Raw genomic sequence first — 27,903 nt, forward strand, 5'->3', positions numbered from 1 at the left:
AAAGCTACAGAGTGAAAACCTGACAACGTGATTAAAAATGATATTTTATTCAGTAAAATCAAAGCAGCAAATAATAAAACGCGATACAGATTCGGTGAGACCATGGTTACCTACGATAGATTATAAAACGTGACCTAATGTCACTTTTATATGGAGCCTTTGAGGTGACATGGTGATTATTTTTAGTAAGGCATGACCACGAATGAATATTTTGAGGCCACGAATTACTATATTGAGGCCACAAGTTAGGTTTCTCATATCTCATGGCCTCAGGATAGTAATTCGTGGCCTCAGTATTGTAATTTGTGGCCTTAATATATTAATCTGTGGCTACAGATTTAATTTTAATGAAAAATAATCACCATGTCACCTTCAAGCCTCCGTACTTCTAGGTTAGTGTACAAGTTAATGGTCAACCAGACGTGAAAAAAAGAAGTCTGAATTGCCTTGTGTTCCTCTAGATCATGGCGCATGACAGCCACTAAAAGAAGAAAAAGAAAGAGCACATAAATCAATATTCAGAGAAAAAAATTGATTAAAAGTAACAGCACATGCATAAATTATGAGATTACCTGAGTAAGGTCCAGCTCAATGAAGCCAGTTGAATGAGCATCTATCTTCTTGAACAGCTCTACAAGGGGGAAGGTAGTATATTAGGCCTAGTTAGTAATAGCAGGCTAGTTTATGAAGAAGTTTTGAACGAAATAAGGATAAAAATGTCTAGAAATAGTCAGGTGAAGGCTGTTTTTGGATTTATTTTATTTTGGATTGGAGCTTTATTTCACGCACTAAGCTTAACAAAACTGAATGGCATGAGCTTTAAGCCCACTTAAAAAGAATAAATACTAAAAAACATCATCTAAATACATATAATAGCAAACACTCTATATGTCTATTTTTGAAATTCTCACTAGGAGTGGGATGAGTGACTATCAATTCTCATTTTTGGGATCTTTAACTGGCTATTATTTATGGATGGTTGTGTGGGCAGTGGAGGGTGGTGGCCAGTCTCTTAAGGATGAGTTTAAAAGGCTGAAGGCCAGAGAGGTAAAGCAGCACTGGAGGTAGGTTTCTACTAAACATCACAGCCTTAGTGTTGAATTTAATGTGAGAACCCAACTGCCAAGTTTAGCTAGAACCATATGAGGGGTAATCACTTTGGTTCTTCTGTACACACGGATAGAGGTAGGTAATCCAAGTTTAAAATGTAAAAATCCTTTCCAGGATTTTATTCCAACTGCCAGACTTCTCTAGTTTACTCAAACCAGCAGCAAAGGTGTTCAGGCAGTACCTTCTAGACCTGGATTACCCACCTCTGCACATGGATGAGATTTGGGTCATCCACATATTTCTAGCCATTCTCAAATTCTGTGACTCACTGAGTTTGCAAGCAAAGTCTCTTAGAACTCTCTGACGTGTCCCGTCAGGGCCAGGGGCTTTTGTGTTTTGATAGTTTTACACTTTGCATGGGTTGATCAGAGATGGCAATGATTTTGTTATCGTCTGGATTACATGTTGGGATGTCAGTCTTTACATTTGGTTTCTTTAATCTAGCCATAGACTGAATCTCATTGCATCAACATTTTGGGTTTTCATGTCTGAGGTGGGGAATGTTTGTAGAATAAAACTCTTTATTTGTTTTACTGATTTATGTCTTTGCCACAAGCTCACCCACCTGGGTCTGTGCTGCGGCCCCCATGCCCTTCTGGTTTTTGTTTTTTGTAGTCCATGCTACTCTAAGCTCCGCCCATCATCTTTTCCGCTATCATTGAGTGTGTTTACATGCACTCAATAATCTGGTCATTATCGGATTTCTGCAGTTATCTGATTATTCAAATGGTCATGTAAACAGCATACTCTGATTTCTTAGATCAGAGTAAGGTCTAGAAATCTGATTAAGAAATCCGATATAGAGAGCTGGATTTTAGCTCAGTAATCAGATTTCTCAGTGCATCTAAACTCTTACTCGGACTTTTTTCAGATTTCTGAGTCTGTGCGTGTGAGTAACAGACCGCAGAACTGGAAATAAGTAAGCAGCGTGGCCGCGAGATGCAGCAAAACACTTTTGGAGCGATGCTAACACCAACTACATGTTTGACGAAATGAAGGGTTTAAATACTCTTTATCTTCTAGATGATTGGATTACTGACAAAATCTGATTTTCTGCAGTTATACTGTATATTATTATTAGTAGCATGTAAACGCGCTCATTGTGTCCACCTGTTTCAGATTCCAACTCCATCTAGTCTTTGTATTTATACCTGTGCTTTTCAGTTTGTGTGTTCTCTGTTCTCTTGTGATGGGTTTAGTTCTCTAAGGCTTGCATTACGTTTCCTCTTGTGCTTTGTTTCCATGTTTCTACTAGTTTTGGATGTGCTTAGCTTTAGCCATTGTATCTCCATGTTTTATAACCATTATGTATATATCTGCACTTGGACCATTCTAATGACTATAAAACAAGTACATATCATACTTTACAACATAAGAATGAGAAATCCTTACTGAACATCATCTCCAGTCGTGTCATACAGGCCACAAAGTTGTCAAAGTCGATGGTCATGTCTGTCTCGCCGTATCGGGCAGCCAGAAGCTGATGGATAGCGTTGTTCAGAGTGAAGCCTGTGTGAAAACCCTAAACTGTAAATTTCTCCCTTTTTGCTCATAAATATTGTTTATACATTTGATTTAAGTTTGAGCTTCACATTACATTATAAAAAAAAAAAAGATGACACTAACCTGCTTCCTTTAAAGCCATGCGCATCTCTGGTGTGCTCATGCATCCAGATCCATCCATGTCATTTTTCTTATAGATGATCTAAAGGAGAATATGATAAAAATTCATCCTATATAGTGTACAGTAATTTTTTCCACTATTCAAGATCAGTCATATACATACACTCATGCATGTAACTGTTCAGCAAAGAGACTCACCAAGTATTTTTGGATTTTCTTCCATAGGGTTGCAAACTCACCGATTCCTAGCTTGCCATTACCACTGTCCTGTTTTACAGTTAAGGAATGATGGATTTTCAGTAAATCATAAAGTAACAATAAGCTAATAAAACTTACGCCAAGCGCCATTCATGGTCATAGTTTTATGTAGGTTTAACTCATGTTGTGGGTCCAATTTTAAAAGGATACATCCATGAGGTTGACCATGATCCTACATGTGTCTAAACTGAAGCCATCTGTCTTAATATCTGTTCCTGTGGAGAAAGTCATAGTTAGCCTTGGTTAACTTTGGTTTATATGCTTAATTCATCATTACTCGTCCCACAGAGTAGAATCCAGACTTACTTTTGCTGACTACTTTATTAAAAATGGTTCTCAGCTCACTTGCAGATATTTCCATATCCTGGTGGAAGATTGAACAGTTAGACATCTCAAAGCTTATCTTTAATGTTGTGTTTATAAAAAAGAGATAGTTCTTACAAGATCTGATTGGACAAGACACATTTGAAACCATATCATGACTTAACCATGGTAAAGATCACTATAATGACTGCATGCTGACGGTACCAGGAAAAACTGAAGATATTTGGGTTTAGACTGGTTAAAAGGCTGGAAACTACACAAAAATAACCAAAAACCTTAAGTTATTCATTGACTTACACATTAAGGACTATACAGAGTTTGGGAAGATTGCACAAAAAATTTGTGGAGATATTTTATTCAATTTACTAAAGTTTGATTGTGGATTTTAAAAGAAAGCCTTTAGGCTTTCATAAATTTGAGTTAGTCTCCAGAGCATGCTGTTAGGAGATTTCCTTTAATATTGGCAGCAGGGCCGGGTTTTTGCCGCATAACTTGTCCCGCAGTTTTCAAGATATCAACACCATTCCAACTCCAGATTATCCGGTCTGATTGTGTTTTGGGCTTGTATACAGCTTTTTGATCAGATGCACAGTTTTCGTTACATCTTTCGTTAAATTTTTTTCTCATAGGAATAAATGGGCTGAAAAATTGCATGACCATCTACTATACTGTACTTCACCGTTTTACATATACTATCTCAGGGCAGGCCCCTGAGCAAGAATTCAATGTTGTTCTGACCCGCATTCATCTGTTTGTCATTTTTTCCATCACTTGTTTCTCCCTTAGAGTCCCATTCATTTTTGCCCCAGCACATACTCTTTGAATTCATTGCGCACCAAACTACATGTACTCAAATTCTACTGCACAGTAATACCGACCTACAATCCTCTATGTGTCATTTTTTCATCCCTCATTCCTCACCTAGACTCCCATTCATCCCATTCAACAATAGAATAACCCTGATAGCTGGAAACAATTAGTAACACTATTTCAAAAGTGGTCATTAAATGACTAAAAAATTATTTTACTATTAATATAAAGTATTTAATGTATCTACATCAGCTTTGTTTATAACCTGAATAGTTATAATGATCTACCTCTCCAGCCAGCTTTGTGAATAGGCCCCTAAATCCAGCATCAACTTCAGCCTCTGACACAGCTTCCTGAGAAGACAAAGATTTATCAGTAGCATTCAATGCATTATATACGAATATACAAAAACACAGATAAAAGGAGAGTTCCTCACATCTTCAATGTCTGCCTCTACAGGGTCATCACAGATTCTGAGGGGCAGAGAGTCAGAGTAAATGAACCAATAAGACACTTATGACTAAATATTAATGGGGAACTCCACCGTTTTTTTTTAAATATATATATATGATTAAATAATTTAGATGTAAACAGAGTCATTCAGAGTGGTTTGGTGTGAAATGCTCTGTTCTAGAGAAACTTACCAGTCAGAATTGTTCATAGTGGTGGTGATAGAAACCAGACATCCACCTCTAAAAGCTCCCTCACAGCAAGTTATTACAGAAAATGCTTATGAATATGCTGCCTGATGCCTAATACAATGTTTTGTGATAATATATATTTGTGGTAGAAACATACATGCTGGGCATTGTAAGGCAAAATAGTCCCTATTACATGATAACTCATATGTGCGTAGCTTCACTAGTGGTTTTGGACAGAAAATAAAATGGCTATATTTGCACTGTAGACACCATGAACCCTGGTTCCTATCACTACCACTGTAAAGAAATCCGACTAAGTGTGTCTACGATGAACCATTTTGTACCAAACTACTCTGAATGACTTTGTTTACATCTCAGCAATGGAATCATTCCGATTAAAATTGGTGGGATTCCCCTTTAAACAAATCTGTTTTGGACTTTCAAAAAAATGACCAATGGGATCTAAATGACCAGAAGGAGTTGAAATATATTAGCCAATATCTAACAGTATCTAACTGTCACCAATAGCCATACCAAATTTAAGGAACTTCATATTCATATAACCTACAATATTGGCCAATCTAATTTTATATGGCTAAAAGTCCAACAGTGTTAGTTAAGCTGTGCTTTACTGGCTGATATGGTGGGCAGATGTCAACTGTGAATTATGATTCATATTTCACATTTCTTAAATGAAGAGGAGAAACTCCCAAAGTCGTAAATAATCTAAATATTGCAGGATGGGAGGCGGAGCTTCACAGAATTCTTTGCGGTATTGTTGGTTTCTGTTCATTCTTATTAAGTCTTATTGTTACTCTTCAGCTCTTTTAATGAAAGTATTTTTATGTTGTAAAATGTTAGCGTCGTGTTATAGGTTAGGTCCGGATGCATTTTACGTTTTTTCAGTATTTTAACAATGATTGTTAAGCCAATTAAGTGCAGCCAAAAATGCAAGACTGCAGTTGTAACCCTTGTTTTTTGATAGTATTATTTAATGATATTGTAATGGTAATTATGGTATATTATACCATATATTTCCTTATTGTAATGACACTGTTATAAACAGTACAGATGAATTCAAACAAGGAAGACAGATTTCTATAGCTGTGACAGTTGTACCACAATAAGTCCCACGCTGACACCCAGTGGCTGAAGCTGAAACAGTCACAGCAACCCCTCACCCTGCTGAGAGCCTGGACACACTTATGCGTTTATGAGAAATGGAAAAGCACAGCAGGAAGCACAAATGACCAACACAAGATTACAGGAGTTCAACAGGTTCTCATTGTGTCTAGAGTGAGGATAATACCTATCCATGTTCTGCAAAGAAATGTATTATTTTCAGCATCTGTTGCTATGTTGGACAAGCTTTATCAAACACTGGCAAAAATCCCATTTAACCTAACATGATATTGTAGCACACAACCCTAAATTTAGCATAATCGCTTGAAAATACCTACATTTAGATTGGGATATTAATTTCTAATGATATTTATTTTGCATGTATGTGAGATGTCACACTGATAAAGTAGATCCGACGTATTATTTGTCATGTAATCAAGCTAACATCAATAATGTCAGCATGGTTTATATGGATGTTGTTTCCAACTTGCCTTGTTTTCACTGGCTGCAATAAAATAGTCCAGCTTGGCAGCACAGAATTTTGAACAGGAAAGTCAATCTAAGCATCAAAGATCACTATGATTTAGGTTGAACTGGATTTTTAATGTCCTTGTCCAACTTTGCAATAGTTGCAAGAAAAAGAACACATTTGTAGGCAGAGCATGGATGGGTCAACCGGGTGTCAGACATGGTACAAGGGTCACACCAAGAGAAAACCTTCTAGTAGAAATCTTATACAAGTGTCAGAGTCAGTGCCATAAAGAAAAAATTTTATGTTAGTCATATATATATATTGATCCATAAACCAAAATGTGCCACTTGTGTTTGATTGCTCACAGAAAATGAGCTAGCACTTCCATTATAATATCACCTAAAAACAGGGATTTACATTTCCTATGGTCATAGAAAGAAAGTTAATCGTAGAAGTCACAGTTATTGCAGAGAATAACAAGAGCATGTTGTAATTTCATAACCATTATTAATCACAGAATGCAAATCATCTGTAAATGTAACTCACTATATAACTAAATGTAAAATTATGCAGTTATGTAATGAAATAAAATAGCAAAACTACCATCATAACTCGCAATTTCTAGGAGTTTAGGTCTTTTCTGCATTCTGCACTACTTCTCTGAGAATATAGCAAATATTAACAGATAGGAGTTTGTGGTCCTTACTGCATTTCGGACTGTTTCTCTGAGAACACGCGCACACAGAAGTCTCCGTTCTTGTGTGGCTCGAAGGTGGAGGGAACGATGAGGTACTCGCCAGGGGGCAGCTTGAAGCGCGTGCTGACCTCGCGCAGATTGATGAAGGTCTCAGAACGAGCTTTCTGAGCGTGGGTCAGGAAGAACTCTTTACTGAGATGGACCTCCTTCTGCCCATAAAACTGAGATGAGATGAGAAGAAAAAATTATAAATAAAGAGTCAAATCAATACACATGAAAAGAGAGCAGTTGATATTAGGAGTTGTTCTGTTTTAAGAAGGTCACTCAGTATGTGTGTGGAATCTTCTCCATGCTGACTTCCAGCTAGGATGCTAACCTCTTTAGGGACCTGGAATGACATAAAACCATAGGTTTATATTGCACTGTGATATGTCATGAACCTGACAGAAAGTTGCAGTGCCCTCACCTCATAGATGGCATAGCCAACGGTGTGCATATCCTCCCCTGATTTCCTCAGCCTGCGCCGGTTCTTCTGGATGAGGCCAATCACTACGCTACAGCTAACCTCATTATCAGCAGGATCGTCATCCTCCTCCTCTAGCTTGATCTTATACTGCGGATTCATCCAGAACGTGTCTGTGGGCGACGTTGCGAGGCAGTGTACATTTAGTGCAGTCATTTTTGTCTGTTACAGCAAATTTTACACTGTAGAATTGACTGTGGTTCTAAGTGCTAATTCAAGAAAGGATGAAATCTGCACCACTTTTTAGTGACATGTTTATCATGGTGACCAGGAATGGAGTTATTAGACATCGTCTGGAAAAATGTGGATGGAACTGGGTTGACCAAGGGCATTATAGGGCATGTGTTTGCGGCATTGCTTGTTAATTGGGCGAGAGTTGGGGTCAGTCTTGACAGAATTCTTGAAGGGCTTGTGAATGTTGTTGACCTGGTCATTATAAGATATGAAATAACCTCTGTGAGAGAGGAAGTGTAAGAGTAAGAGAGATAAGGGATGTACAGAATATGTGATGTGGGTGAGAGATGCATGTGCTAATTTTTAAATGAAAAAAATGTGTTTTTAGCTGAAGTGACAGCAGAGGAGAAGGTATCAAGCAGCAATCAATATAGCCAGATCTGTCAGTGAGTCGAGTTTCTGCTTTTTCCTCTCAGCTCCCTGCATTATTGCTCTGTCAAGTCAGAGGCTATCAGATAGCAAGGGACTAGAAGTTGATGGTTGGGCTGGTTTGGAGATAAGAGGGCACAGTGATTCAGGGAATTCAGAGAAAGCAGAGTTGAGGAAGTAAAACAGCATTTGTGAAGATGCATGGATTGATGGTGAGGAACGTGGAGAGGGTAAACAGAGAAGGATTTTAAGTATTTCTAAAGGTTGTAGTATCTATGGGAAGAAATGGGTTAACCATGAATGACAGACAAAGCCACAGAATGGGCTGAGGAGCTGGCTGTGTGAGAGCTATTTGTGTCATGTCTCAAAGCAAAATATATCATTTCCAGTCTTTTTTAACTGGTAATTATGACTAAGGGGCAATTTTCCACAGTCACCTTGAGATCTGTCAATTCCAACTTTATTTAAATGTGACAATAAACTGAACTGTCAATGCAGTTTGGAAATTAGGTCCCAAATTTAATATTTATTCATTAACATTAAATAAAAAAGGCGTAAAGTTAATATAGAAGAACATACTTACACTCTTAGCAAAAAGCACCATATACTGCAGGTTTCCCATCATGGCAAATGTACACTATATGGCCAAAAGTATATGGACACCTGACCATTACACATATGTGAGCTTGTTGGACATCCTATTTTAAAACTATGGTCATTAATATGGAGTTATGCAGCTATATTTGCAGCTATAACAGCCTCCCCTCTTCTGGGAAGGCTTTGCATAGGAGTTTGGAGTCTGTCTGTGGGAATTTGTGCCCATTCAGTCAAAAGAACATTTATGAAGCCAGGCACTGATGTTGGATGAGTAGTCCAGGCTTACAGGATCCAATTCATCCTAAAGTTGTTCAGTGAGGTTGAAGTCAGGGCTCTGTGCGGGCCCCTGGAGTTCCTCCACACCAAACTAATCAAACCATGTCTTTATGGAGCTCGCTTTGTGCATGGAGCACAGTCATGCTGGAATAGGAATGGGCCTTCCCCAAACTGTTGCCACAAAGTTGGAAGCATTTAATTGCATAAAATGTCTTTGCATGATGTAGTATTAATGTTACCCTTCACTGGAACTAATTGGCCCAAAACCCTGAAAAACAGCCCAAGACCATTATCCCTCCTCCAACAAACTTTAGGCCCCATCTATTCCAATAGGTAGCTTTCTCATGGCATCTGCCAAACCTAGATTGGTCCATCAGGCCAGGTCAGATAGTCAAGCTTGATTCATTACTCCAGAGAATGTATTTTCACTGCTCCAGAGGCCAGTGACACTGTGCTTTACACCACTCCAGCCAACACCTGGCATTGTGCATAGCGATCTTAGGCTTTTGTGCAGCTGCTTGGTCATGAAAACTTCGCTTTGTGGCTGAGCTGTTGTTGCTTCTAAATGCTTCCATTTCACAATAATTGCACCTACAGTTGACCAGGGTAAGTCTAGTAGGGCAGGAGTTTCACAGACTTGTGGCAAAGGTGGCCTCCTATGACAGGGTCATGTTTAAAGTCACTGAGCTCTTCAGTGTGACCCAATCTGCTGCTAGTGTGTGTGTATGGAGATTACATGGCTCTGTGCATGACATAATATTCCTGTTAGCAATGGGTGTGGCTAAAATATCTGCATTTAATAATTAGGAGTGGTATCCACATACTTTTGGTCATATAGTGTATATGATATCTATGTACTGTAGGACAAGAGATAATAGGGAAAGAGTTTAACTTTGAGGATTCTTACAGGGATGGTTCCTGCAGCCACCTGCTGTGGAGCCCCTCCTCCAGCTGCCATCAAATTTACTCACACTCCAGTGCTTCACTGAGTCAGAAGTAAGGGTGTCTGGGGTCAAAGTGCAAATCTCCACGCGGGAATAATGCCGCAAAAAGTCTGAGAATGACATCCTGAACACATACACAAATTAGTGAATACATGAATACTTTATTATGTGCATCTACTTTGCATCTACACTCACTGATCAACTTATCACACCTACCTTGGAGGTTTTTGGTCAGAGACTATAGCTAATTTTTTTCAGTGCACAATTTTCGTTACCCCTCCTCTATTCCTTTGTCAGTGGTCAAATTCTGACCACAGAGCTGCTCTTGGCTGGGTGGTTTTGGTTGGTAGACTGCTCTCAACCCAGCAAGGACACTGAGGTGTCACTGTACCATGTTGGTGTGACTCCTTTGTTGAGAATGGTCCACCAGCCAAATATCTGGTCAGTGGTGGTTTCCACTGATAAACAGGGTACTAGGGGGCTGACAAAGTGTGCAGCAACAGTCAGCAAAAACTGCACCTGTAGGTGTAGCTGATAAAATGGTCAGTGAGTGTAGGTACACGGTAGATATACCTAATAAACTAACAATGCAATTGAAGTCAAAGAAATCAAGATGTTCACAAAAGTCACAACCAGAAACATTGCTTGACATAATGAGGTACAACAAATCATGACCCAACTGTTCTCAGGGAAAAAAGTAGGATTATCAAGGTAGGTCAAACTAGGTATACCAGAACTCTCCATCATCAGCTTTCACGTTCTCACGCTCAGAGGCATCTACAGAGTTCCACTCAGAGGAGCTGCATAATGAAAGAGATTACACAGCCAGTAAGAAAAACTTCAAGGATGGAATTCAAGGAATCAATATTAATACAGTACAAATACAGTACTCTGCAAAAAACACTCATTTATTCATTTATTAAATATCCAGTCAAAACGGTTATTAGGCACAAATTATTAATTTTTTAGTATCTATTTCTAAGAAGATTAGATTTAAGATAATCCACTTGCATAAGGAAGGAGAAAGAGAAAATAAGTGAAAAAAAACAGGTGTTTCCAAAACTGGAATTCAAAAATGTATTAAAAGACAACAAGAAAAGTTTCACTCCAAACAACATTACGAGACCAAGTGGACTACATCAGATAAACAGTAGTTAAAGCTTTCATCTTTAAGAGATTCTTTCACCCACTGTAAGAAGACAACTCAATCCAACAAAGTCTTCTCGGAACAATGGACTGACCACACCAGAGTCCAAACCGCAACATCACTGAATGTGTTAGGGATTACTTGGACTGTGAGAAGCAGAAAATTCAACCAACTCCTAAGACTGAACTTTGGAGATATGGAAAAATATCTCTTTGAAAAACTGAAAGCAAGTCTCCTGAAAAAAGATGAAAGCTAAATACTAAATGCTGAAAAAAACTGAGGTTTCTGAGTGTGTACTTGATGGCTCTTTTGTCTTTTGACTGGAAATTGTTAATGATGTAATAAAATACATAAAGCATAAATAACAGCATTGATAAGCAATAAATAAAACACATAAAGCATAAAACAGTTCAGCAGATCTTACCTGTCGCTCCAGGCTCCAGTCCACTCCACCTGACCCCAAGGGTTACGCACTCTGATAAGCTTCTCCTTTCGACTGCGGTAGTTCACCTAACACATGTGAAATGTTTCTCTTACTAAACAGCTTTGAATGCATGTATGGAACTATTCCCACAGTGTTTGTAGAGGAAGCAAGAAGCTCAGTCTGCTCACCTCAATGGCGCCTGTCACTGAGTAGGCGTGTCCCTTCACAAGTTTCTGATAAGTGATGGCCTCTGAGTCTGCCGCACTAGTGATCTGCAGTAATAGTCAGTAATACTTGAAATGTTTGACTGTATAACTTCACACTTGACTGTATACAAATTTAAACCTACAGTCATTACACTCTAACAATATCATAAGTGATGACAATAAGGATGAGACAAACATGAGAGTCGTATCAAAGCTGTTCTTATTAAGTTTTATCCAGCAAACACTGGAATGTCAGTAAAAAGCAATTCCAGTTACCTCTGCTTTCCCTAATGAAAACTCTGTGAAAACTCTATTACCACTACGCTGATAACTTATTACCACAATTCTTTCCCCTGTAAAACTACTTCTGGAAAATCCTTCTCTGGAAGAACAAATAATACGTATTTACAGCTTAATTTACAAACACCTTTGACTGAGTAATTAATTCAAGTGCTCTGCAAAAATGTATGTTTACTGACAGAAATCAGCAGCTGCCCAGTGGCTAGTAAGTTTTGAGGGAATGAGTTTTCTGTTTTTTTCTAAATCAAGGGAAACATATGGAAGCCCATTTCCACCAGGTAGAGGAGAACAACTGCAGTTTTCTCTAATAGCAGTAGGTCAAAAATTTGACTTCACATCTCAAAAAAAAGATTTATTTTTTTTTAAATCTTAAAACATTTAAAAAGAATTACTTATTTTCTCAACATCAGTTAGTATCTCAGAATAATGACTTATTTTTTGGAATTTTGACTTAGTATCTCAAAATAATGACTTGTCAACATAATCCCTTATTTTATCGAGACTGTGACTTATCTTGAAATTATGGCTCCCGAATGAATCCCAAAATAAAAACGTACTATAATACAATTTGATATGTCATTATTTCGAGATACTTATCATTATTATGGAATAGTACATCATTATTTTGAGATAAAAGTCAAAATTTTGCTGCCAGAAACAGGAAAACAAACATTTTTCTCCTCTACCTGGTGGGATTGGGCTTCCATAGAAACACCTGAAAATTTCTCTTCAAATTGCCTGATTGTACATCACAGACGTGGCACAGATTGAGATGACTCTGGAGCATTTCTTTAACGTAAAAACAACATGCCCACAGTTTCTTCAGTCATTCAAGTGTAGGTAATGCAAAATGAATAGATCCATACATCTATGGAGCATCCCAACAGAGCTCCGGACTCCAGAGCCTTCTTGATGATTTGGAACATGTCACGTGGAGCTGATCTTAGCTCATACATCTCCGCTATGCCTCCAGTGAAGTCCTCAAAGCCCTCCGTTGTGGAGCCCCCAGAGAGAGCCTCATAGCATCCATTCAGCCTTATAGAGCCAGAGCACAGGACAGAATTCAAACAGAAAAAACTGCAGTCAGTTAAGTACAGAGACTAATGTACACACAAGGCACATTACTTTTAAGGGTGAACATACTAGTAAGTGTAGAGGAAAGATTCCTATTCTACAAACAGACTTTTGCTGATGCTGTTCTTGCTAATATAATCTCAAATTTTTATACAACAGTTCCAGTCACACAATCTGATTAGTTGAAAAGTGTTCTTAACTCAAATAATTACAGCTGATAACAGCATGTTTTATTCACCATACCTGTATCATTCCACTAACCACAGGTTGCAAACTTAAAATGATTTTAATCTTAAAATGCTACCTGTAGTGGAACCATTTTTATCAGAAGAAACTGACCCCATTACAAATACAATCTTTCATGACAAATTGGACATCCATAACAAAACTAATGAGAAGTGGTAGTGCACTTAACTTTGATAAAATAAGGAAATTTGAGGGTGGGCTGCTAATCATTTCAGAACAAGTGTAGTTTTTCAAAAGCGTAATGTTGTAAATTGGGTGCTGCTGCTAGTTCTGATTGACCACAACACAGTCCAGCTCAGTAATATAGCATTTATACTATAAACTCAATTTTATGTAGGTATTCTAAATTGCAAGCTGGATTTATTAAGTTAAATGGGATCTTTGAGGGGTCTCCCAAGTGGCACAACTATTCAAGCATTGGACCTATCGACCAGGAGATAGTGAGTTCTTGGTCAGGGGTCCAAGACAGTATGATGGTCCTCCCAACACAGGCATTTGTTAGCTGATAAATAGAATTAGCAGTTAGAGCTCTTGTCCAAAGGCACTGAGCTGTCCTAAGAAGTTGGGTGAGCAACAGTTCAAAAAGTTATCTCCAGTGAAGGACATGCTAGTCTTCACCCACCCAACTTGGTAGCCTCAAGGTGGAGACCTATCTAGCATGTGAGAATAGAAAAACTGGGTAAAAATCTTTTTTTAAAAAAAAGAGACTATTGTCAATGTTCTAAGACTGAAGCTTGTCCTACTTAAAAGCAGTTGCTATGAATCAATGTAATTGTAGGTGGAGCATGGATAGGTTAATTGCCAATATTAAACACATTTTTAATTTGTTTTAATTGTTTTTTACTTGGCAAAATCATTTAAAATAATAAATGCATGGACTGTGTTTGGAAGACAACATAAAATCACTGTCCGAAATTTCTGATGCAACTAGGAGCATCAAAACAGCAAAACAGAACTAAATTCAGTCGAGCTCACAGGTGAGACTGAAGTGTACTCACTTAGCATAGGCCTTCTCTAGCAAGGCACTCCAGAACTCTGAGCCTGTGACTGAATGAACAAACAGCAGCTCTCCATCTCTGGTGGGCAACCGGTCGTCAATAACCACGTCCACCCACTCGCCAAACTGCCAGAACTGTGGAGAATGTAGAGAATGTACAGTATACAAAATTAAAGTCCAACATTAACAGCTGATTTTACTCAGTCTCACCACATCCAGACCTGTCTGGACACTGCCTACAGTGGAAGGAATGTGCTGATCACCCTTTTAAATATAACTTTTTTCCGCTTTCACATCCTCATATTAAAGCTAACAATACATCACGTTCAGTTAAAGACACATAGACCTCTAATATGGCAGGGTGTAGAGGAACAATAAAGTCCATGTGGAAAAGAAGAGGGACATAAAACTAAGACACATTGAAAACATTCTTCCTCTGGGATCTGAGGGTGTTCCTCTCTTCTGACTCAGCGTGGCTTCCTATCCCAAGCAAAACTTTCCACAAGCCACACCTCAAAACCAACTATGCATGTGGGAACTCCTCATCCTGAGTTCCTCATAGGATTACCCATGTATGTGTGTGCATGCATATATATATATATATACATATATATATATATATATATATATATATATATATATATATATATATACACAAATCTGTAGACATCTGTTCATCCAACATTTCAAAAATCAAGGGTACTGAAGTTTGTCCCTTCTTTTCTGCTGCCTCTGCTCTTGTGGGAAGACTTTACACTGCTGGAACACTGCAGAGAGAATTTGATTGAATTCAGCCACAAGAGGTCAGGTGCTGATGTTGTATAAATCACAAGCACCACTCCAGCTCATCTCAGAGGTATTGGATGGTGCTCCAACACTCCAAAGAACAGCCTAGTTCTGGGGGGCTTTATACTCCTAGCTAACACTTGGCATTGAACATGGTGACTTCAAAGCGTCCCATTTTATCAGCAGTGCTTTTCTATAGCGATTACACAAGTTGTGAGAGCCCAAACGGGTCACTTTTGTCAGCAAATGGTGCACCTTAAAGTCACAAATTAGAGGGGGTGTATATATAATTTTGGACCATTTCTTTTGGACCATGTCACATCCACACAAAATGCATCAGTGTACCTGGAAGTGGAAAATGCCTGCATAGTTGTCTCCAAAGCCCTGGTCTGTTGGAACAACCCGAGACAACACATCTTCATTGAGCGTGAGAGAAGCGATGGCTGCCAAGAGCCAGCAATCCCCTAAGACAGACAGACAGACAAACAGACAGAAAACAGAGAATCATGGTCATAATACTAATAACATTAACCGTAACAACACATCGACTTGATCTCTAAGTAACTACAGCATTTCAGCAAATTTCTCAGTTAAAGGAAGAATCTCTATCTGCTGAATCTGTAGCACAGGATCAACTACCATGAACAATAATTTCCCTGTTCTTAAAACTTATTGGCTCAAAACACAATCATAATAGAAGTAAGGTAAAGTTGTTCAGCACCTTCCCACTGGTTTATAAGTACTAGGTGACGCACTGAAATTAAAATTCCTGGCTAAAACCACAAATGAAATTCAAGACCGTGGATGAAAACCAAAACAAAGGTTTTTTCTTTTTTTTAATTTGACATTTTATTTCTGTTTTTGAATAAATATATTAAACATAAAAATGATGAGGTAATTTGGATAAAGTCTGCTTTCAATTAGGCATAATTGATGTACATAAAATAAACTTACTAAAATGATTAAAGTTTGTAGCCACAATTTCAACCTTCCTCAACAACAGAGAACAGCTGATCATTCAAAGTAATGAATTCCATTATTTTTGTTATACTTTGCAGTTTTTCATTTATACTTTGCAGTTTTTCATTTATTCATTTATTGTTTATGAATATTTTTTCTCATTTCTCAAAAACTGATGTGATTGTTGTGCTCACAGTCACTTTCTCCTTCTGTTGTTTTGCTGTATTCTGCGCATTGAGCAGGGTGTATTCAGGGGTGTCAAACCTGTAGTGGAGAAGTTCTTGGGCGGTGTTCCCCTCTTCATATTTGATATGAACATTGATAACAATTGCTTGTCTAATATCATAGAAACTGCACAATAGTTCCCTTATTTCTCATTTTCATTATCATTCAAATGATCTATGAAGTGTTGGATGCTGACACTTTGTTGTAGTCCTGTTTAATCTTTCGCAATTTTTTAGCTAAAATTTTATTGCCAAAAAACAAAAGTGCAACATTTGACCATTTTCGATTCACTGGTTTTAATGCCTGAAATTTCATGCATCCCTAATACATGCTGTATATTAGTCAAAATTATTGTCTTTGCTTATAGACTGTACGCTACATATCTAGCAATCAGAGATTAGGTGGAAAACCTTAGAGTATTCCTTTAATTCAGTTATGTGTCATTAAGACTACATTTCCCATAGTCCCTCAGTAAGTGCTAAAATTATTTCCAGACCTTTTGGACGTAAGAGTACACTGCATGGTCCAGCCTCACCCAGAGGGACTCTGCTCACCACAAACGACTCAATGTTCTCCACAGAAATATCTTTCATTTCAGAACAGCTTGTCTTTGATAACATTTACAGGCATATCCGTACCACTCTGAACAAACTAGGCCAGAGATTTAGGTATTTTTATGTCTTTTGAGACATGAATCTATCACTCCACACACATGCCAAATGCTAATGTGAGCTCATATCTGTTTTTCATAGTGTTTGTGAAGGCTGCATGAAAATCTGATGATTTAGCTTCTATTGAACAGAGGCAGCTTCAATGGTTATTCAGAAGAATCATAACACAACGAAAGAGACTGTGGCGTGTGGTTTTAATCACACTTCATCTAAAGCACATGGAAGGGCCTGGACTGGAATTAAAAAGCATTGAAAACAACACTGCCCGAGGCTGGCGTAACAGTGTGCTCATGTAGCCAGGACCCTTTAACGTGACTCACTCAGCCAAGCGCTTTTTTTTGGTTCAGCTCATACATTTGTCTTGTGACCTTGTACAGATGAATCCATTGGTTACAGAGCTCTCCACAACAACGGTAACAACAACAAACTAGTAAATAAAAGCAGGCCGATGACTTATCCTTAGTGATCTGACTATGGAGGGCATGTAGACACAATAGAGAAGCCACTGAGTTACTATGCAGTTACAAATTGCTTGTATGTATTCTTCAACACCACCTACACACGTAGAGTCTGTTCCACTCATTTCTCCTTGCTTTGTTCATGCTATTGTGTTTAGGTTTGCTGCAGTGGAGTTGCAGGATGGGAGTGATGGACTGAGGCATGCCTGTTAGAATATCAGGACTACGCCCTGACAGTTCTCAGATAGGCCTAGTAAGTATTATTTATGCCGTGTTTTATTATCTTTCTATCTTGTGTTTTTCCCTTCACACTTTGCTGGATGTTTAACATAACTCTGACTTTTAATAGCATACAAGCATTTTTATTTTTTAATATTTTACACTGTGTTCACTGGGACTTCCACATAATAAGGTTCTATACTAATTAAAGCCAAGAACCAAGAACCATGGAAACTTTCCGTAATTGACTGACTGTTAGGCAGTAATTTTATTTCTTATTTATGATGTCACTGTTCCCTCAGAACATGTTGAATGATATCATGTTTAATATATTTAGCTACTTGTTTGAATTATTTAACATTTGAAGAATTTCATATGGATAAAAATGTGACTGAATTCCAATATTCAAAAAATGGAATATGTTTCTGTGTTTAATCGATGTTCAAGTGAGTGTGTCGTTTTTTGCCTTTGCATCATTTGGTATCTATATTGTAATACAGAAAGACTGAAAGATGGTGGCTGTAATGCTAGAAAAAATACATCCGGACCTCTTTAGTTAAATCTCACAGCATCAAAACAGCCTACTGGATATTTATTTTCTGGTTTAGACTGTATCTTGTGATCTACACTGCAAATAACTGTAAACTGTAAGAAAACTGCAAAAAAACAACAGTAACAATGTCAAACCAATAAAAAATTACAGTGGTGACTAGAGCAACAACCAAAAAAGATGCCAAACTCATGCTCCATGGAGATTATGGGTCAGTCAGTCTGTCCTCTAATCATTTCCAAGCTGACTCCTGTTTGAAGCAGTATTTCCAGTGGTGGTAAAAAGTTAGAAAAATGAAGGACAATGAATAAAACAAGGCCTCTAAATCCCATAATCTATACTGTTACCAAGAAGCATTTGGGGCTAGCCAAATGCTTTACAAACCTTATTTGCTCAGTCAATACTTTATGTTTCCTCAATTCAATTTTTTTGTACAATGCATTCATTGTCAAAAAGCTTTGCTCTGCAGAAATCAGGGCCAAGACCCACAGGAAAACTCCTGGAGCTGGCATGAGGAAGAGACGCTGAGAGGAACCAAGACTCAAAAGAGGAACCCATCTTCCTCTGGGTGGCACCGGAAGTGGAGTCATAATCATAGTCATAGATGACGTTTACATAAGTGGGATTAACAAAGTAGAATCACACTGAGAGAAGAGCGGCCAAATGAGCCAGCAAGTTACCCAGCTGATGTCAATGAGCAAAGTACCCACACTATCCTTGTAAGATTAATGCTGGTATCACAGATAAACATCTTCAGATACGACCAATTAAGCATCTGTCAAGTTACTGAATTCTTTTTTGTTTTGAAATATGATGCCTGTGTGGCACTTCAGCGCTAAAGAAATGACACCATAACCTTTCGGAAACTGTGGAATAACAGTGGATCTGCCTATCGGATACGCATTTTGAGGTTTAGATGTTTTGGAATCTTCTAAACTCAAGGCTGATTCACATGGTGTGACCCAGGATTCATGCTGATATATACAGTGTAAAGGCAGCAAATGCCCATCTGGTTGCACCCTGCAGTTATATGTGAGATGCATGTTTTAGGGAGATACAAACTGTTCTTTATAACCTCATCAGGACTGTTTAAGTTTACTAAAATGACAGACAAGTTAAGCTTACCCAAACTTCCTTGGCAAATATCAGTTCTTGTTGCCCCTCCAACAATAAACTCCGGACTGGAGGTCAACTCCTACAGCAACAGAGCAGAATAAACAGTGAGGTATGATTGCAGGGCACAGCCTATATTCAATGTGTGTATCTATATACAACCCTGTTTCCAAAAAAAGATGGGACACTGTACAAAATGTAAATAAAACAGAACGCAATGATGTGCAAATCATTTAAACCCTATATTTGATTGAAACTAGTACAAAGACAACATATCAAACATTAAAACTGGGAAATGTTATTGTTTTTTTTTTTTTAAAGTATATGCCCATTTTGAATTTGATGCCAGCAATACATTTCAAAAAAGTTGGGACAGGGGCATGTTTACCACCGTGTTTCAACAACTCTTCTTTAAACAACACTCTGCAACATTTGGGAAGTGGAAGGATTTGATAAAAGACTAAAAGATGGTCTCAAGCTCCCGCTGACTTAAAGTGAGACTGAGAAGATAATCATCGGTTAACAGGTTGCTTTACAAAGGTTTTCTTACATAAAATTGAGACAACATGCAGAACATAATCCCATAATAATAATCCCATGTATGAAGGTACCTATATCTCTCATATTGCGATTCTGACAGAGAGGACTAGACAGACGCTTCACTTTGAGTAATGTATGTGGTGGCATATATGCTTTATGGATAACTTTATAGTAATGAGTTTTAAGTGATGAGCTAGATTTTTTACTACTGTAATCTGTTGCAAAAGGACAGGAGCCCTCGCTCTACAAGGCTTATAAAATCACACTATTCTATAACAAGCATGACTAAGAAGCAGATCTGTCACATCTCACCAATATTCAATTTGACTAAGGGGTTAGTATTGATGCTGATAGTGATCCAACATATCAGATCAGTGCATCACTGATACTTTAATCGAATAGACAGACAGACAGACAGACAGACAGATAGATAGATAGATAGATAGATACACACATTAGAAATAGACCATTCATGCTTTATGCCTATCCTTTTTCTATGACCTCAGTCTGAGTCATCAGCTGGCAGCATGTCAAACCTGAACTTATTCTCCGAATATCAGATTTAGCAGTTATAAAAGACTGTAGTCCTATAGATCATCTTCAACACCTCATTCTGCAGGTTACAGAAACCTAAGTGACTGACCAGCTGATCAGGGCAGCAGTGAGTGCAGACTGCAGCATCTTTCACATCACTTATCAAACCAGGTTTACCTTTGCATCTTTTTTTTTATTTAAAACAAAAAAACATAAAGAATAACGGAGAAAAACTCACTCCGGGTCTTTTCCACTGCACGCCCCTGGTTTTGGAGGACCGCGGCCCCAGCTCGTTAAATCCCAGAGATTCAGGGCTGGCCGGAAAAGTGGGGTCGCAGAAAAGCTGTCCGCGGCTCAGACACTCGCTTCTCAGACTCTCGAAGTTCTGGTTCAGGTACTTGACCGCGTTGGCGTTGGTGCCGAAGCCCGCGGCCAGAGCCCTCTTCTTGGCCAGGGTGGACGCAACTCCGGACATCCTGCGAGTTTAAAGCTTTCTCTGAAGAGTTTTCTTCCACAGTGCTGGAGTTTTCAGCGAGAAAGTGCGTAATTCCTGTCTCTCTCTCTCTCTGTGTCTGTCTCTCTGTCTCTCTGTCTCTCTCTCTCTGTGGAAAATAACAGGCATTCCTCTTCACTCCTCCTCTGGAGTGAGTTTGTCAGGCGTGGCGTCGCTAAACAGCCTTTTTACTGTATTTCTGTGTTTGTGTGACTCTGGCTGGAGAGGGAAGTGGAAGTAGAGAATGAAAGTTTGGTAAAATGTTGCGAAGCCTACTTTTTGGCACGCGCTGCCAAATGTAGTGTTTCCCACCAAAAAATGGGATCCACCGCCCTGCTGAAAAAATCAGAGTAAAAAGTTTCTGTTGGTTCCTGGTGGTGTTCAAGGCCCAGTCCCATTTCTTATTTTCACCACTACTCCTTGTTTTCGAGTGTCACCTTGCCCCTTGGAACTGAGTTATTATGGGTAGTGGTTGAAATCATCCCCTACGAAATGGGACCCTCAAATAAAGAACAGCATCACTTCATTAACAGCTACTAGCGGTGCTCTGTAGGCGACCCTGCCAGTCTGCAGTGATAGAGGAGGGTAAAGTTCAGCTCCTCACTGCTGGGCTTTAGTTAAATTTAGGGCATCATATGCTTTCACAGAGCAGTAGTATACTCATGTCTCGGTAGCTAGCTAGCAGGACACTAGTGGTCTCTAATGATAATCATTAAGCCAATTTACATTTAATCTAAATGATTCTGATGATCTTGTTTCAGCAGGGTGATTTTATTTGATTCAAATGTGTTCATAGTTTGCACATTAATGAAAGATATTACATCAACATAGTTGTTGCCAAAGGTGAGTAAACTGAAAGACTAATCTGTGTTGATTTAGTATATGTATTAGTTGTTACTGTTAGCTGAATGAATAGTAACAGTTATGTGGTGTGGTTAGGCACTGCTGTTATTCATCACCCTAAAGCAATGGCTCAGACTCCTTATTATGCCCTGCCTTGTTCCCACATAGCAAGAGGATAGTGAGCCACACCCAATCCTAATTTTATTCTTTCTTCAGCCTGTATTTACTGTGTTTATTTATTTATTTATTATATAAATTCATTTAAGTAAATAATTTTAACAGTGATACGATAAAGTCAGTTATTGTTCAGTAATGAAACCAATACACTTAAAAATAACAGAAAAGATGCTGAAATTAATGTACATACAATAAACATTAAAATAACACAAATACATGTACACGTACACATGATATATTAATTTCTCACTTTACTCTCCTTTCCTTTTAATCCCCCGCGGAGCATTCTTTACAAAAAGTGTTACTGATGCAACACACCAGCTTGTAGTACCCAAAAAGTCCTAGAAAGCAAGTGTTCACTATGCTGAATAGACTCAGCACTTTCAGAGAACACAAGATTGCTTTCACTCTAGCTACCAGAATCCCATTAGCTCCCCCCTGTGGACAGTCTTGTTATACACGAGTGAGTGAGTTAGTGAGTTACTAGTCAAGTCCATGAGGGGCTTCACATCTAAAAAACGAGCTAAGTTTAATCCAGAGCGTGTGAGCAGAGCGTTGTGATTCTGCTCATAGCGCGGATCGTCAGATTCTCTCTCGTTCCAGTATCACTTGTCTGACTTGCAAGTCAGACAGTCCGTTTTTCCCCACTGACTACCTCTACATGACATGAGTGATGCGGCAGTGACTCTCCAGCTCAAACACGACGGCCATTCATACACAGAGCTGTTCATCAGACCTACATACTGGAAATTCTCACTGATTGCAACAAAAGTCCTACAGACGTTACACACACTTTTGCTGCATGAATGACAAAAAAAAGCTGCACATTTGTTTACCCTCAGCAGTTTTCTAGCTTGTGATTGGGCTGTCTCTTCAAGCCTATAGCTTCCGAAAAAATGGCTGTGTAGCACAGAATGTTTAACTTTTTTGTGTAATAAAAATAACGTGTGTAGTGTCTTGTGCATACATTCAAGACATAAAATAAATAGCACTCCATGTGAATCATATGGAGTGCACATGGTACAGGGTTTCTCTGGCATGTGAGCGAGGAGTGGAGAGATTACAGAACCTTTTAAGTGAACAGCTCTGGTTTAATCTGAAGTGTTACATTACTGTGAAAGACTTACTTTTAGGCTATTCAATCTGATATATTTTATGAGTGGTATTCTCAAGTCTAAGCTCAGCATCTGACTTCAAATCAATATCAACAGAAGACAGAACCTCTGCTCTACTTTTTAATGAATTTTAGATCAGTCAACATACAGACACAGTAGTTGGTTAAACTATAGTACTGACCTTTAAGTTCACTGTTTTGAGAAGGTAAATCATTAACATAAGCTGTTAGCATATTGCTAACAACAGTCGCTTTAATTTCATGTTTTTTTCCCACTTTGTCCAAATGACTTCTCACTTCTGAGCTAGGTCAAGCGCAGCAGTAGTCTTACTGTGTCAGAGGAGTTTCTGTATCTGTCCGTTGTCTGTTGAATGTCTGTCTCTACCTGGAACAGCTTAACAAAATGGCTCAACAAAAAACAACAGAATCATTGTATCATTTAATTTAAAATCAAACTAGTCAGTTCTTGCATGCAGGATGATAGTCTGGGTAGTTCGAGGCTGAACCAACAGTGGCAGTAGGGAGCCGGACTTATAGAGCCAGCAGACTGAGCTCACAGCAGCACTGCTGTGTCTGATCCACTCGCACCGGCGCAACACACACTAACACACCACCACCACGTCAGTGTCACTGCAGTGCTTAGAATGATCCACCACCCAAATAACACCTGCTTTGTGGTGGTCCTCTGGGGTAATTGTAAAACTACAAAGTGCACCATATAGGTGACAATGAGTGCAGAAACAAGGAGGGGTTGGTGGTTTTACTATGAGGTGGCTTTAATGTTATGGCTGATCAGTGTACACTCGCTGGCCACAGACTGTAGTCCATCTGTTTCTCTACATAAATTGTTAGCCCCCTTGAATTCAGTAATTTTCAGGACCCCAGCAGGTATTATTTGGGTGGCGGATCCCTCTCAGCACTGCAGTGACACTGACAATGGTTCAGAATGGTTTGACAAAAAAGAAGTACACAGTTTTCCCCCTAAATGTAATCAATGAGCTGAGAGGCGTTTGGCTTCCAGAGTTTGCTTTTTTAATTTTGCACTGAAGCTGTGAGGCTAATGTAGCTTACAAGTAATGGAAGCTTTTAACCAGTAATTAGTATTGTGTAAACTGCATGCCTCAGTAATGACAGACTTGCCTCAAACCATGTGAAGCTGTTGAACAATCTCAGACTTGCTTATGTATCTGTTTCTGACACTGTATAACACTGTATACCATTGTAGAGCAGGCATGCCAAACTGGGAGCCTCCTGGGCCAAAGTGCTGAAAAGATTAACATTTACCCTCATCTAACGCTCTGAATTCAGTTCATGAAGGCCTTGCTAATGAGCTGATGACCTGAATCAGGTGTGTTTAATGAGGTGGTGCTGATGTCTGCAGTGTTTTGGCCCTCAAGGACTGGAGCCTGACACATGTTGTATACTGTAAAATACACTGTTAGTGACAAAAATGGACAAAAGTATGTCACATAAAACAGAAGTAGCAACCTCACTGAAGCCTGAATTGTGTCTAAATTATATCTATTAAAATACTAAACATATAAAATGTTATATAATTTTGCGAGAAAGCTGGCCAGCATCAGTGTTCTGTTCCTGATTGCACTTTCAAACTTAAGTTTGTATCATCTGAACATCAATGTAATAATAAGGTTCTGTAGACACAGACATATATAATAATGCTATTATATTGTATAATACAGGGGCTGCTGTGAAACTGCAACATAGTAAAACATATGTCTGTTTGTTAACAGATTCAAATCACTGTTTTTAAGCTTCACCTGCCAATAAATGTGAATATAACTACTGCACTGCTATCTTGCAGTAGTGCAGCATTGCAAATCCCATAGAGACGTCATTCCAATAGGTAGCATTATATTTGTAGTGATGGTAATAGGACTGTATCTGGCTCCTGTCATATTTCATTCTTTATTTTTTTGTTTTGTTTTCGGCCTGAATGCCACCTCAGAATTTTGTTTTTCCAAGTTCAATTTACATGTTTTTTTGTGTTTTCTAAGTGAAAATAAGTTAATACATCATATACAGGGAAGGAACTTAAATATGGCATTTATCTGCAATTTTTGGAGCACAATTTTTATTTATTTGCTGGTTTTAACATTGGAGGAAAGAAATAAAACACAAAATATAAAATGTGCCGTCATTTTTTTTTACAAACCACACTTTGTGTTATTTTCTTTACATTTTTCCATGTTAAATTCAGCAAATAAACAGTAATTATGTATTAAAATGTGCAGAAGTGTGTTCTCTGTATAGGAAGTGTTATTTTCACATGGAAGATCAATAAAATGTCATTTGACCAGGGGTGCCCAGACTTTTGCATACGACTGTATATGTGTTGAGCAGCATAGGCCAGTGAGCTTTAACTGAGAACCAGATATGATCATAAAATCAGGAACATGTGCCAGCCATGCAAATCACTGCGTAGCAATGTTTAATTCGGAAACCTTGAACCTCCTTTTAAATCTTTTGTTCACTGCTAGGTTCAGTGTACATGTGAGTTAAGAGTTGAGTGTTAAGTATAGCTGTGGTCTATAAGGTTAGGCTAAGTAAAATTAACACAGATTAAAGTTTACTAATGGTATGCAACTCATAAAGCTGATGTTAAAAGAACAAGTAAGTAATAAGAAAGCCTATTGTCCTGCTTGTGGGGACCCAGAGGGTTTGGGGTCCCTATATGGCAGCCCCTAAGCTCTATATTCTCTTTAACTACCAGTAGCCAGTGGTCTCCACTGCAGTCCCAGCTCTTCAAACTTCTGCTGCTGAGCCTCTACCAGTGCTTGAGCCTATACTTCCCATTGACCCACACCTAACCAGAATTTTGCAGTAAAACTACAGTACTGTGGAAACATTTCCAATTACAACAGCCATTCTGTATAAGTTATACATTTATTAGTGACAGTAGAAAAACAGGAAAATACAAAAGCCTCAGCAGCTCAGCATTTAGTGTGTCCACCGTTTATCTTTATTACAACTTTCATTCTTTTCGGGAGACTTGCAGATAGAAAAAAATAAATCAGCAGGGATATTTTTTCACACCTCCAAAGTTTAGTCTTAGAAGTTGGTTGTACTTTCTGCCTCTCAGAGTGCCTCTCACTCTGTTGTCCAGACCTCCAGCAACTTCTTTGTTTGATTCCCAAATGTTCTTCTTTTTTGTCTATTAACTTTTCTAAGTAAGGGCTTCTTGACAGCTTCACGTCCTTTCAGACTCATAGTGTTGATTTGTCTTCTCACAGTGGAAGGATGAACAGAAACACCTGTGGATGTTTTCAGATCTGAAGCAGCTTGATTTTCTCCTCTCTCTCAAAGATGAAAGTACTCTTTATCTGATGATGACAGTTTTGGTGGTCTACCAGTTCTTGCACAGCTGTTAGGAAACCCATTTCCTCGTATCTATTAATCTTTTAATCTATTAATTTATTAATCTAAACTGCAGTTTTGGAAACTCTTGGTTTGTTTTGTCACTTATTGACTGTCTCTCTCCTTATGCAAGTGGATTATTTTATGTCTAATCTCCTCAGAAATATCTTCTAAAATACTGAGAAAAGCTCTACTGAATAGCTGTTTTGACTAGAAATACTGTACTGTATGTTATTTAGAAATGCCTCTTCATGCCTAGACTCTCTGCCACTCTCCCAGTTCTGCCTCTGATGTGAATCCCACACATTTGGTTGTGGTTTTAGTCTCGTCTGCTTCTGACCCAAGCCCAGTCACTGGGCCTAGGGTTATCCTCCGTCTGCTGACCCTGCCCCTCTGATTCTTCTACAATGCTACAGTGCCTCCTGCTGTTTGATAGGGGGCATTACATCTCCAACTCAGCTCTATTTGCCTGGTGCTCTAGAGTCCTTGAATCCGGTACTGGAGTTTGTAATCACTGTAAGATATCAGATCAGGTGGCTAATCGGTTACATCAACAGTTCAGTTAATCATCTGCGATTACAACATCCTGGGTCAGAAACTAGATTCCAAATTAGGTAAGGTCCAAGTGTGGAGACCTCTGTACTAGAGCGTGTCACTACCTTGTTGGGACAGTGTAGTAGGAAGTGCAAGGTGGGAGCAAGGTTTCAGATGACGACATCCTGTTGTAGCTTCCAGGAACCACCTGATGTCCAGGGTAATAGCATTAAAGGGGAATTCCACCACTTTTCAGAATGTCTGAATCATTCAATGGTTGAGATATAAACAAAGTCATTCAGAGTGGTTTGATGTAAAATGATTCATTTGTAGAGAAACTTACAGGCTCAGATTTCTTTACAGTGGTGCTGTTAGGAACCAGGAGTCCTGATATCTACAACACAAATATAGGCGTTTTATTTATTATCCAAAACCACCAGTGAACCTACACATGCCTTCTGAGTTTTTATATGTAATGTTGATGATGGTAAAATAGTGGTAAATCTGTTTTCTTTGGGGACTATTTTGCCTTAGAACACACTTCATGTATCTCTCCACCATGAATAGATTAAAATAAATTGATTACAATACATTTTAGATCAAAACTTTATCACAAAACTACCATAAAACAATGTCTCAGACATCAGGCTGGGTATGAATAACCATTTCATCTCATAACTTTCTGTGAGGGAGATCTTAGAGGTGGACGTCTGGTTCCTATTACCACCATTGTGAACATTACTGATTCTACAAGTTTCTCTAGAACAGAACATTTCACACCAAACCACTCTGAATGACTTTGTTTACATCTTAAACATTTAATTATGCAGAAATTTGGAAAAATAGGTGGAGCTCCCCTTTAATCCACAGCCATTGGTGGTAATGCTTGGAATTCCTTCAACACCACTCATGCTTCG

General features: G+C 38.5%; 1 protein-coding gene across 1 annotated transcript; it reads right to left on the reverse strand.

Moving 5' to 3' along the window:
* Positions 1–28: 28 nt before the first annotated feature.
* On the reverse strand, positions 29–21,171 carry capn2a (calpain 2, (m/II) large subunit a). The gene is made up of 21 exons (XM_036575056.1): positions 20,689–21,171; positions 19,389–19,458; positions 15,526–15,644; positions 14,396–14,529; positions 12,944–13,112; positions 11,760–11,843; positions 11,572–11,657; positions 10,732–10,800; positions 9,964–10,124; positions 7,524–7,693; positions 7,434–7,445; positions 7,067–7,278; positions 4,562–4,598; positions 4,413–4,478; positions 3,298–3,355; positions 3,142–3,206; positions 2,932–3,000; positions 2,737–2,815; positions 2,503–2,619; positions 573–631; positions 29–481 (listed from the first exon to the last, which is right to left on the reverse strand). Exons 1-21 carry the CDS (start codon positions 20,923–20,925, stop codon positions 458–460), a joined length of 2,097 nt encoding a protein of 698 aa, XP_036430949.1. The 5' UTR covers positions 20,926–21,171; the 3' UTR covers positions 29–457.
* Between the last annotated feature and the right edge of the window lie 6,732 nt (positions 21,172–27,903).

This window comes from Colossoma macropomum, unplaced genomic scaffold (genome assembly GCF_904425465.1).
Source record: "Colossoma macropomum unplaced genomic scaffold, Colossoma_macropomum, whole genome shotgun sequence".
NCBI classification, from domain to species: domain Eukaryota; kingdom Metazoa; phylum Chordata; class Actinopteri; order Characiformes; family Serrasalmidae; genus Colossoma; species Colossoma macropomum.